The sequence below is a fragment of the Vulpes lagopus genome, chromosome 23 (assembly GCF_018345385.1).
Source record: "Vulpes lagopus strain Blue_001 chromosome 23, ASM1834538v1, whole genome shotgun sequence".
NCBI lineage: Eukaryota > Metazoa > Chordata > Mammalia > Carnivora > Canidae > Vulpes > Vulpes lagopus.
Window position 1 is genome coordinate 10,856,983 of NC_054846.1, and position 13,025 is coordinate 10,870,007.

A 13,025-nucleotide genomic window follows, 5' to 3' on the forward strand; every position below is an offset into this window, starting at 1 on the left:
AATTTCTCAAAAATGTTAATAAGAAGAAATAATTGACCTCTGTGCTTTATTAAATTTGTATGCTTCCCGCAATCATTACCCCTTGAGGAAGTTTTATGTTTTTTGCTGTCATTTTCATTGATTATTATTTCTGTTGAAAACATCTTCACTTGTTATTAAGAAAGTAACTTCAACCGGGAGAAGACATCTGTATGCCCCAAAATTCATTTCAACTGCATTTTGACTGAGAGCAGGATAAAGAGAGAGGTAGATGTAAGAGTGAAGGAGACTCTCTTCCAAGCGCATCACATGAGTGTCAACTAGGCTCCTCAGGGGTGATTCTAAAATCACAGATTTGTTGGGATTCTCTCTTTAATTCTGAGAAAACGATTTCCAAATTATATTTTTTCATTTCACCCTATGATGGCTTCTCCTCAGTCCATAAATACCCATAGCTGTTTCTAGCAGCATTTTTGGTTTGCTGATCATGCTTTATGAGGCAAAACATAGCAACACAAACATTTAAATTACCCCCATGTTTTATGACCTCAACTGCTGTATTTTATATAAAGGCCACAAAATGAATATGGTTATCGATGAAAATCGGATATACCCCAAGGACTCTGCATGCTGAACTTGAGAATGGAGCAGACTAAGAAACCAAAAGCATCTGCTGAGAAAGGTGGGTAAGGAGTCAACTGCTCAGAGCAGTTTCTACGTTCATTCCTACAGGCCAATCGAAGGGGGATTATGTTTTTCATTTGGGAAATCTGATTTCCAATATTACTTGGATATGAGTAGCATAGTTTTTGTTACATAGGAAAGAAGTAATTTGTATGAGGGAGACCAATGAAAATTGTTTTAAGATATTTACTATATGCTAGAATCCATTTTTTGGTTTTATTTTGTTTCTCTTTTTGTTGTTGTTTTTTGGGTTATTTTGGTTTGGTTTGGGTTTCTATTGATCATGTGCCTACAAGCTTTATTTTTAAAACACAGTAAAACGTGTTTGATATTCCTCGAAATGCGTCTGTGAGGATCAGTATTCAATACAAAGGCCACTTCCCATAACTATGTAGTGTTTACTTCGGTCAGGGAAGTAAGACATTTCCCTAGCTTTGCGGGCTCATGTGCCATTTATTAAGCCAATTTTAACCTTCCTCATGGTAACATTTTACCTTGTTTCTTCACTGTTCGTGTACAATAATAAATTATTTATGAAACTCTTTTAAAACCTTAGCAAATGATTAAGAATATTCCAGTAACACCAAAGCAATTGTCAAGGAGTAGTATTAAACAAGCTGATTTTCAACAAATAAGCCTGAAACTTATTTTTCAAGGTAATACTTGCAAGCGGCAATACTTTTGGTTTGCCAGTTACTGATTCCTAGATTACTCTTCCCCTTCTAACAGCATTGAGCCCTCTACTAGGAGGGGTGCCAACGCCCAGAAACAGAGTTGTCCTTCTGTAAGAGTCAATTTTTTGTGTTTGTAACTAATAGCTAAGTAATACACGAAAGAATGTTGCTAAATTTATTTTGCTAGGAAATATTAATAACAATAAACTTTTCTTATATATTTTTTTGCCCTGGGACTGTGCCAGTTACTTTACATAAACATTACCTAATTTTGTATTAAAAACAACAGTATGTGGGACTATTGTAAAAGTTTTGTCTAAACTCAAGCTAATCAGATTAATACAAAATTTCCTGTTTAGTGGATAGTCTATAAAATAATCATAATATAATCTGTGCTTTGCAAATGAAATGGGGTATCTTAGAAAATGTTTATAGGTACCTTTTATATATCATAATGGAAGCTCAGCTAATTGGTTGGGACCTATGAAGTATTAAATCATGATTTAATGATAAGCCACACTTGAAACCTTTTAGAAATAAATTAATGCTGATCAGCTGACAGAAATAATACGTCTTGAATTGAAGCAAAAAATATAAAAGACAATTTTTTAAATTATGAAACATTTTTTTTAAGATTTTATTTATTTATTTATTCATGAGAGACACAGAAAGAGAGAGAGAGAGAGAGAGAGAGAGAGGAGCAGGCTCCATGCCGGGAGCCCAATGCGGGACTCGATCCTGGGACTCCAGGACCACACCCCGGGCCGAAGGCAGGTGCCAGACTGCTGAGCCATCCAGGAATCCCAATTCTGAGCATTTTGAGGCCATTAAGAACTAGTTTCTTAAATTAAAATTGTAGACAATGTTAAAAAATATTCTAACCATTTGCCACGTCACTAGTAAATTAGCAGAATAACAAAAATAGCTAAGACAAACTGAGGACTTATTATGGTTCATAAGACATGCCAAGCCATCCCAGGTATTATCTTATTTAAAACTCCCAACAAACTCTTGAGGCAAAAGACTGTTCTCCCACAGAGAAGAGGAACTAAGTATTAGAAAGATAGAGAAACTTGGCACAGTGTCTGAACAATAGCACAGGTTATAAGAGGCAAGGCCTAGAATCAGGAGGCTGATATTCCATTTCAAAGACTGTCTCATCCTCTGAGATGTTTGCAGCCTTCCTTCAGCAGAGAAACTCTCCATGTCTTCTACAGAAAGATAAAAATGAATTAAAACAACAGAAAATTTGGAATATGTCTATACTGCCAGAAAAAAAAAAAATAGGGCCACCTTTTACCAGTCCTTATCAATCAATACAAATAAACAAGAGTTGAATGATCACTGGTAGTATTGAAAGAATTAATTCACTGTCTAAAGAGGTTGACGATAGACTCCTCACCTGATGGTGCAACTTTAAATATTCCAGACTAGATTAACCAATTGAAGTAAAATAATTGTGTTTCAAAGCCAGCGAAACTCCAGAAGTTCAGTCCCACAATACATTACTGTAGGACTAAAATTAATTGAAGACAAGATTGCTTTTTACTCCCACTTACGACCCTCAGAAGAATCAGCCTGATTTTGCTCATGACATCTAAGGGACTCTGTGATTCTTCAGTGAGAAATTTAATTAAATTAATTGATTAATTACTTAATTTTTAAGACTTTATTTATTTGAGAAAGAGAGAGCACGCATGCGTGTGGATGAGGGAGGGTAGAGAGAGGAAGAGAATCAAACTCCCTGCTGCAGAGGAAGCCCCACCCAATCCCAAGACCTTGGGATCTTGACCTGAGCTGAAGGCAGGCACTTAACCAACTAGCCACTCAGGTGCCCCGAGAAACTGTATTTCAAAAGTAAGAGCCATTTTTTTTTGAAGATTATGAATTGCAAGCCACCCATTCTTTCAGACCCATGCCATCAACACTTCTACTTCTACCTCTTGATTCCCAAAGAAATCATTTAACCAAGATGGATTTTGAATATCTATGTATTATGCATAAAAAGGGTAACCTGCTTGAACTTCTTTGAGTTATATTTCTCACAGATAGCATTACTTTTGTTTGTTTAATTATTTTGTTAAAACTTAAGGACTCTTGGAAAAGATAAAGCTATGCCTTTCAAAGAAACCGCTGCCATCTCCCACTGAACGGAAGAAGTTTGACCATGACTTTGCCATCTCTACTTCCTTTCACGGGGTCCACAATATTGTTCACAACCAGAGCAAAATTCGCAAGCTGATCTGGTCGGTGATAGTCTTGGGCTCAGTCTCACTCGTCGTGTGGCAGATCTACAGTCGCTTGGTCAACTACTTCACATGGCCCACCACAACATCTATAGAGGTTCAGTACGTGGAAAAGATCGAGTTCCCGGCTGTGACATTTTGTAATTTAAACAGGTAAAAATTCCTCTTTCAGTAGTCATAAGTCTCTATAACTTTGCTAGCATGACTTTATATCACTGAGATAGTTTCACTCTATGATATTGAATGTATATGAAACCATAAAGTTCTTAAATTATACCTAAAAACCTAAATTTAGGAGGGCGAAGAAGCTTATTTGATTTCTTCTTTAATTTTCTTTCTTTCTTTTTTTCTTTCTCTTTCTTTCTTCCTTTCTTCCTTTCTTCCTTTCTTTCTTTCTTTCTTTCTTTCTTTCTTTCTTTCTTTCTTTCTTTCTTTCTTTCTCTTTCCCCAATTGCTTACTAGACATCACACCAAATCCTGTGCTTCGGTAAATGTAAAAGTCCTGATCCTTGTGTTTAGAGTGTGTTAATTAGCAAAAATGAAAGAAATATAAGCAACCACAATGCAATATGTATGGCACTTGTGCAGTACAATAAAGTATGCGCACGGGATATGCTAGCACAGGGGACAGGTGACAGTCTATATCTGGTGTCACAGGAGTCAAAGTATCAAGGATAACTAGGCAGTTTCCAGGTGGGAATGAGGAAGAATCTGAAGAGGGAACCACTGTGCAGAAGTAGTTTGGAGTAGTTTGGAGACAGGAAATGTTCTGATGTGTCCGTGATGAGACCTTTAATGTAACAGAGGCAGGCCAGCTTCATGGGTGTGTGACCTATGCAGTCACAGAGGGCTCTGAGCTCAGAAGAGCCTCACCCTTGGTTTAATGCTCTGCTGTTTTTAAGTCCTTAACTACAAGTCCCTCCAGAAAACAGCAATTCAACAACTACCCCATGTCTCCTGTAGGAGGGCAGCTGTCCCCAAGAGGCCTTCCAGGGAAAACCCTGTATTTGCCCATGGATAAGCCTGAAAGATCACATATAGGATTTATCTGGGGGGTGGCGAGGCTGATTTCCTTAAGGTCTACCACTGATCCACTACTTGATCCTGGACAACTCGCTTAATCTTAGCTCAATTCTTACATGTATAAATTATAATGTATATATATATATATAATATATATGTAATATATATATTAAAACATAGTTGCTGTTATGTTAGATGAGATAACATATACACCATTTTGTCTTGTTCCTGGGGTCTTCCTTGGATAGGTGTTCCATACATATTAGATATTATAGCATGTTTGTGTGACTGTTATATATGTGTCTAGGTGTGTGTGTATCAAGGTCCCAAAAGTAAAAGCAAATCAACCCCACTCCCCAAAGATTTTCTATACTATTGCCTATGTTAAATGGCCTGCATTCTAATATAAGCAAAGGTTGGTTGAAGATATGTTATTAAAATAAAATGTATATACTATTTTGAAAATGGCAGTCTGAGGAACTTCACAGATTTCTTCAGAGAAAACAACCATAACTAGTAAAAAAGCAACCATTGAGGGTTAAATCTTCAAAATATGAAGAACTCCTACACCTCAATAGCAGACAAGCAAACAAAAATAACTCAATTTAAAAATGTACTAAGTATGTGAATAGACACGTCTTCAAAGAAGACATACAAATGGCAACAGGTATATGAAAAAAGTGTTAAATGTCACTAAACATCAGAGAAATGCAAATGAACACCACAATTATATATCACTTCACACCTGTCAGGATGGGTATTATTAAAAAATTAAAAATAAATTAAAAAAAATAATAAGTAAATAATTTAAAACAACAACAAAGATAGCAAGTATTGGTGAGGATGTGAAGAAATTGAAATTTTCATACACTGTAGGTAGGAATGCTCAAGGGAACATGCATTATGGAAAACAGTGCAGGGGCTTCTCAAAAAATTAAAAATAGATTTACCATATAATCCATCAATTTCACTTCTAAGTGTGTATCCAAAAGAATTTAAAACAAGATCTCAAAGAGATCATCATTGTACTGGGGACAAACTCCGTATTTGCCCATGGATGAGCCTGAAAGATCACATGTAGGGTTTATCTGGGAGGTGGCGAGGGTGATTTCCTTAAGATCTACCACTGATCCACTACTTGATCATGGACAACTCATTTAATCTTTAGCTTTAATTCTTGTATGTATAAATTATAATGTCATAATATTATAACATGGTTGCTGTTACGTTAGATGAGATAATATATACACCATTTTGTCTTGTTCCTGCGGTCAACAATTCTGTATTGTACACTTAGATTTGTTTGGAGAGTAGATCTCATGTTAAGTGTTCTTATCACATAAAATCAAATTTTTAAAAAACTGGTAGAAAAAAAGAGAAAATCATTGTATCTACTACAATACCTAAAATATAATAAAATGTACCTAAATATATTTTTCTAAAGCAACCAATAAAATATTGGGAAATTGTCCTCAGAGAATATAGCAAATGAAGAAACACTAAAAAAAAAAAAAAAAAAAAATCCACTAAATCCCAATAAGAACAGTGTAGAACTTTCTTCACAAACCACTTAGTTCTTCTCTCTTTCTGTCTTAGCATGATAGAAGCTACATTCTAGGTAGGTTTGACCAAAAAGAAGGGCTCTTTCCCCTCCCCCTTTCCAGTAAAGGGCTACATTATGCCCAGGAAATGCAGGCAGCCGACGTTCCATCCAATTCAACCTCATATTGCAAAGGCTAAATTCCAGACTAGAACAGGTAAGAGATGGGTTCGCTTCCTCTATGTCACCCCCTCTTACAGGGTGGAAGCTCTACCCCAGGCATGGCGGGCTGTAATGCTTAATTACCTTCACCTCAGGGTGGAGCTTCCACACTGAGAGAGAGGCATGCATGGTCAGAAGACTAAAACCACTGTCCTGTCCAGAATGCTGCTGGTAAATATTTTGCCCTTGGGAGGGGCAGGCCATAAGAACAAAGAACTCTGACGTTCTCCCTAATGGAACTCTTCTTGTAACAGAGTGTGGTGAAATTCAGCTTTTCCTTTAACAGAGTATATGGCTCAAGCCTAAGGATGCCCTCAAAACAGAATAGATTTTGGTGGTAAACGATTAAGTGGAGGTTAGCAGGTTCATGAGACCAACAAGCTAAATTGTAGGCCAGCTAGTTTTTCAGTAAGAATAAAAAACAAGAGGGGCACCTGGGTGGCTCAGTCAGTTAAGCATCTGACTCGGGTTGCGGCTCAGGTCATGACCTCAGGGTCCTGGGATAGAGCCCCATGTGGGAATCTGCTTGCCCCTATTCCTCTGCTCCTCCCTTTGCTCATGCTTTCTCTCACTCTCTCTCTCCATCTATCTCTAAAGTGAATAAATAGTCTTAAAAAAAAAAAAAGAATACAGAAAAGAGATATACAAGAAGAATTCTCCCAGGGTCAGAAGAACTCTCAAAGACTGGCCTCAAAATTTACTCCTTTAAAGGGGCATGAATTCAATTAGATTAAACTGTGGAGAAATCTATGCCTCACAGTATTATTAAAAACAATGGAGGGCAGCCCGGGTGGCTCAGCGGTTTAGCGCCGCCTTCAGCCCGGGGCATGATTCTGGAGACCCGGGATCGAGTCCCATGGCTCCCCTCATGGGGCCTGCTTCTCCCTCTGCCTGTGTCTCTGCCTCTCTGTCTCTCCCTGTGTCTCTCATGAATAAATAAATAAATAAAATCTTTAAAAATAAATAAATAAAAACAATGGAGATTAAGATAGGGAAAAGACAAGCCACAAAATGAAAGAACTATTTGCAAAAGACATATCTGATAAAGGACAGTTAGCCAAACATAGAGAACTGTTAAAAATAAGAAAACAACTTGATTTAAAAATGAGTCCAAACATCAACAAACACCTCAGCAAAAAGAAATGTACAGGTGGCAATGGGGCACATAAAAAGATGCTCCACATTATATGTCATCAGAGAAAATGTAAATTAATGTAACAATGAGATACCACAACACACACGTATTACAATGGCTAAAATCTAAAACAGACCTCAAATCTTGGTGAGACTGTGGAGCTACAGGGACTCCCATTCATTGTTCTCATTATTGAATTTAAAACACAGTATGTTACTGGAGATAAAGAGGTCAGTTTATACTGATAAAAGGGGTGATCTATCAGGAAGATATGATTCAGCATATATAGTTGCATGCTTCAGTACCCTACTTTCAGTAATCAGTAGAACAACTGAGCAGAGGCTCAACAAGAAAACAGAAGCCTGAGCAGACTTGAACAGCCATATAAACCAGAAACTAGACCTAAAAGACATCTGTAGACTATTCTATGCCGTAGCAGCAGAATCCATACTCTTAAGTGCACATGAAACATTTTCTAGGCTAGGTCATATGCGAGGCCATAAAATAAGCTTCAATGAATTAAAAAGATTTGAAATCATTCAGAGTATGTCCATCAACAATAGAATGAAATTAGAAGTCATTAATAGAAAGAAATTCAGGATAGTCACAAATATATGGATATTAAACACCACACACCTAAATAGCTGATAAGTCAAAAAAGAAATGAGATGATATTAGATAATACTCTGAGATAAATGAAAAATAAGGATACAACATAGAAAAACTCATGAGATTCTGGGGCTCCTGGATGGCTCAGTCAGTTGAGGATCTGACTCTTGATTTCAGCTCAGGTCATGAATCGGGGTCATGGGATGGAGCCCCATGTCAGACCCCAAGCTCAATATAGACTCTACTTGTCCCTCTCCCTCTACTCCTCCCCCTGTTTGTGCTGTCTCTCTTTCTCTCTCTCCTCAAATAAATAAATAAAATCTTTTTTTTAATTTTTAAATTTTTTAAAATTTATTTATGATAGTCACACACAGAGAGAGAGAGAGAGAGGCAGAGACACAGGCAGAGGGAGAAGCAGGCTCCATGCAGGGAGCCTGACGTGGGATTCGATCCCGGGTCTCCAGGATCGCGCCCTGGGCCAAACGCAGGCGCCAAACCACTGCGCCACCCAGGGATCCCAAATAAATAAAATCTTAAAAAAAAAATTATGGGATGCTACTGAAACCACACTGCCAGAAAAATTTGAGGGCACCTAATTTAGAAATAAGGAAAAATCTTGGGAAGCCTGGGTGGCTCAGTGGTTGAGCGTCTGCCTTTGGCTCAGGGCATGATCCTGGATTTCTGGGATTGAGTCCCATGTCGGGTTCCCTGCATGGAGCCTGCTTCTCCCTCTGCCTGTGTCTCTGCCTCTCTCTCTCTCTCTCTGTGTGACTATCATAAATAAATAAAAATTAAAAAAAAAGATTTTAAAGGAAATTTTTAATTGTAAGGGAATTATTCTTTCTTATGTGACAAAGAACTTAGGTGTCATCTGTACTGTAGAGGTTACAGAATTTTCATCTCCCAAAGTCTAATTTTATAGGTATATAATTTGAATCCCAGTACATGGGCATCTAACCCAATATAGTCCACCAGATTATTAGCAGGTCAGGAAAAAACTGAAGCTGTCTACTGTTTGGTTCTCAAAGCCACTGGTCTTCAAATGTTTTGGTTCTTGGGCCACATAATGGAAACTTGAAAAACCATTCTTCTTACATATTTTAAATTGATATTTAATTTTAAACCATAACTGTAAATAAGTTTATTTCTTATTTTAGGAGATTAAAAATGTAAATTTTATGAGACAGAGTAGGAGAAGAATCATTGATGATAAGAATAAATATTTTAATTGATTCCATGAAGTTTTAAGAATTTTATTGCATAAACCACATTGATATAAATCACATAAATAGTTATCTGTGGACTTTACTTGATTTTCCCAATAATCTAGAAGTCACACAGAATAACTTAGTTACATTTAAAATAACAAATCATACTGCTTTGTACTACTACAGCTTTCCTCAACTCACAAGATCCCAGCAAGGGCTCAAGCACCTTGTGTCTAACGCCAACCTTCACCTTAATCAGAAATATGTGCATGATAAAGCAAGACAAAATTTAAGGAGCCTTGATAAATTAATTCTTAGAGTCTTTTCTGAAGCAAGATACAATTTAATTGTGTGAATGGGTCTATCAGCAGCCCTGAGTTTGTCACACACCGGTATGCATTATATGCTATGATTTGTGATGGGTGACAGGCAAGAAGTCTTTCATAAATGAGAGAAGAACCATGGTGAATGCAGGCTGTTTTTAAACTTCAGGTAGAAGTTGAAGATCTGGAAATTTATTCCCTTAAAATTGACTGTTCATGAGTACCTTCAGGTCCGTGCACATAGTTTGAAGACCAAGCTAAGCTAAACTCATCGCCTCTGATTTACATAAGAGAAAATAAGGCTTACCATTGCAATTTTCCAGACCTCTGCAAAAGATGTCTGCTGTTGGATCCTACTGTCTGTAGTCTTGCTAAACTACCTTATCAGCAGGAATGGATACCTGCGGTCAAGAAATTTTGCCAAAGGGTCTCAAATTATTAGAAAGGGTTTATTTTTAATCATGGGACTTATGCAGTATATATGACAGCCTAGAGTACATAATTTTTGCACCATTCCCCTCCTTTATACAAAAAATCATATTTTCAGTTACAATTATGAAATTAAATATATGGCAACAATAGCCTATTTGTATTTGTTCTAAAAATGTTTTTAATTAGGCAAATATAACACAAAAATGGGGGGGAGCAATGCATTGATAATTTTTAACATTAATGTATTTTTGAAATAAAAAGAAAAGGTTTGAAAAAAAAAGAAAAAAGAAAAGATTTGTATTTTGCATCCATTGCAGTTATGAATAATAATAGCATTGTAGCTTCCAGTTTTTCAGCCTTTTGCAAATTTGTCAATGGTTTCATCAAAATTAACCTTCTTTATATATTCATGTTCAATAGAGCTAGATTTGTAGATACAGTATGATTCACAGTTGATTGAAAAATACTTATTAATTTTAGTTTTGAAAATTTCTTTTACACTAGGCAATGATTATACAAAGAAGACAAACTCATCAGGATACACTTGGCAGAGATTTATAAAAATTACACTTCATGATAAATTCCAGGAATTGCAGTACTGCTTATGGTTTTGTTCCTGTGGGATCCATTCTAGAGACTCTCAGATGTTCCTGTGTCAAACATTCTCACTAAACTATCTTCATAAAATTAATCACAGATTTCCCTTATATTATATTTGGTAAAAACTTCTGAAATTTGTTTCCTTCTACTAAATGCAGGAATAAAATAAATAAAAAATAGAAACAGAGATAATGACTGGATGTAGTGAATATGGATACTATTTGAGCAATTGTATTAGAATGAGTAACTCGAGTTCCGTTCCTTTATCATCACAGTAGTCACTGTGCTTTTTTGTTTATTCCAAATCTACTATTTAAATGCAAAAACAATATGAGGTAAGAGATTTTATTTTTTTTTGTTTTTTGTTTTTTTAAGATTCCATTTATTTATTCATGAGAGACGCAGAGAGACAGAGAGAGAGGCAGAGGGAGAAGCAGGCTCTCTTTAGGGAGTCTGATGCAGGACTCGATCCCGAAACCTTGGCATCACGCCCTGAGCCAAAGGCAGGTGCTTAACCACTGAGCCAACCAGGCGTCCCAAATAAGGGATTTTAACTAAAAGATAAAATCATGACTCTTACACAAGTATAAAATGAACACCTGTCAAAGATTTTATTTTAGTAGAGAACTATGAGATATTAAAATTGGCTCCTAGGAGAATCCAAACAGAAGATATTCTCACCTATTTTTCCTTCCCATAAAAAGATCTGCAAAATATACATTTCTTTTTAATACATGGTAGACTTAAATCTGTCTTGGTGGGATTCAATGAGGGCCTGAGTCAGGCATCAACTTGGACATCAGATGAAATGTGTGCATTTGGGTCACAAAACCTGGGGATGTGTAGTTAGAGGCATTAGTACATGCAAGGACAGATTCATTAACCAGCTATCATATTAACTTGTTTAAACAAATCAATGGATTTTTATTCCTGTTTTCTTTTGCCAGCCTCTTACCAGTGCATGTTAAATAAAAGAGTAAAGCAAACTCTAACTATGCAAGATTTCTGAAAGAATAGACTTGGGAAGATTTATAAATTTGAATTAAAGCCAAAAATACACTCAGAGCAAGACACTTTGGTTTTATGATGAACAATACGTCTCACAAATTTTTTTACTTCCTTTGTTCCAAATATTGTTAGACCTTATTCATTAAGTTTAGCTCATCTGCCTAACTCACCTTCATGGTCTCAACTATTATTATTATTATAATTAAAAAACCTTTTTTGAGAATATTTTAAAATGCCCTCCCTTTTACCCTTTTTAGCTATTGTATTTATACCTCTTTCATGTGGGAGAATTCCTTCATTTCTTTCCACAGGCACTTTTGAAAAGAATCCAGTGAACATTGGATCTCAGCCTGGATAGAAACTCCAAAGTTGCAGGGCTTGGGAGCAGGTCCCTTGTATGTTATCACTCACAGAGACAGAGAGCTGTAGGGAGTTCAGTTAGGCCTAACACCGTGATCCTCCCCCAAATCACTTGCAGATGTGGACTGTTAACTCCCCAAATTTTGACCAAGAAAAGCAAGGTTGTTGGATATACTCCTGTTAAGTGTAATACCACCATGAATTTCCTTTTCTCTAAGAAAAGGGCAAGTCAAAGGAGGATATGTGTAGGATTCTAGAACCTTAAGGCCATCTAGGTTCAAAGCTGGCTATGTAAGATATTGTATTAGGACCTGACCATGAAAACCTCTAAAGGAATGTATGATATTGGTTTGGGTTTGTTTTTTATTTTCCATGTAGGGCACTCTACCTTGACTGAGAAAGGGTTTAATGTGGCTTGTATGAGAAAGCAAAATTATATAAAAGATAATAGAAAGTGAAGAAAGTACTTACTGTAGTTAGGGCAAGTAGATTCCTTCTGCTTTAATTGCCAGGAAAATACTTTGATAATAAAGGAGGCACTATTTTCATGAATATTAACCTAACTCTCACTAAATTCCAAGAACTCTTCTAAATGTTTTAGGAAAAATAACTTAATCCACAAAATAACATTTTGAGGTAAGTTTTTTTTTTTTTAACACACCATGATTTTGCAAGGGAGGAAGCTGAGTCACAGTGAGATGAAGAAATTTGCCAAGTCATACCATGAAATGCCTACAACAATCAGGGCTTGATTGGAGAAAAAGAAGCACTGTGAGTGACACAGAGAAAGGACTTTTTTATAAGGATTAAGCCCGCTGCATGTAAGGGCTGGGTAAGCTGTCTTTTTGAGTCTCTTGCCTCCGTTTCTGGTGCTGGGCTTGAAGTCAGCAAGATCAACAGTCAGAAAGGAACACTGATCTGAAGCAAAGGGAAGAAATACCAACTAGAAGGGTACGTCTCTCTTTTTCACTACCCCTGATCT

General features: G+C 36.5%; 1 protein-coding gene across 1 annotated transcript in view; it reads left to right on the top strand.

The window, feature by feature from the left end:
- The first annotated feature begins 609 nt into the window (after positions 1-609).
- The window catches only part of ASIC5 (acid sensing ion channel subunit family member 5), a 31,077-nt gene continuing 18,661 nt past the window's right edge, over positions 610-13,025 (top strand). The window contains exons 1-2 of the mRNA XM_041739136.1: positions 610-661; positions 3,430-3,736. Of these exons, the coding sequence (XP_041595070.1) occupies positions 622-661; positions 3,430-3,736 (347 nt within the window). The 5' untranslated portion in view covers positions 610-621. The remainder of the gene's footprint in view (positions 662-3,429; positions 3,737-13,025) is intronic.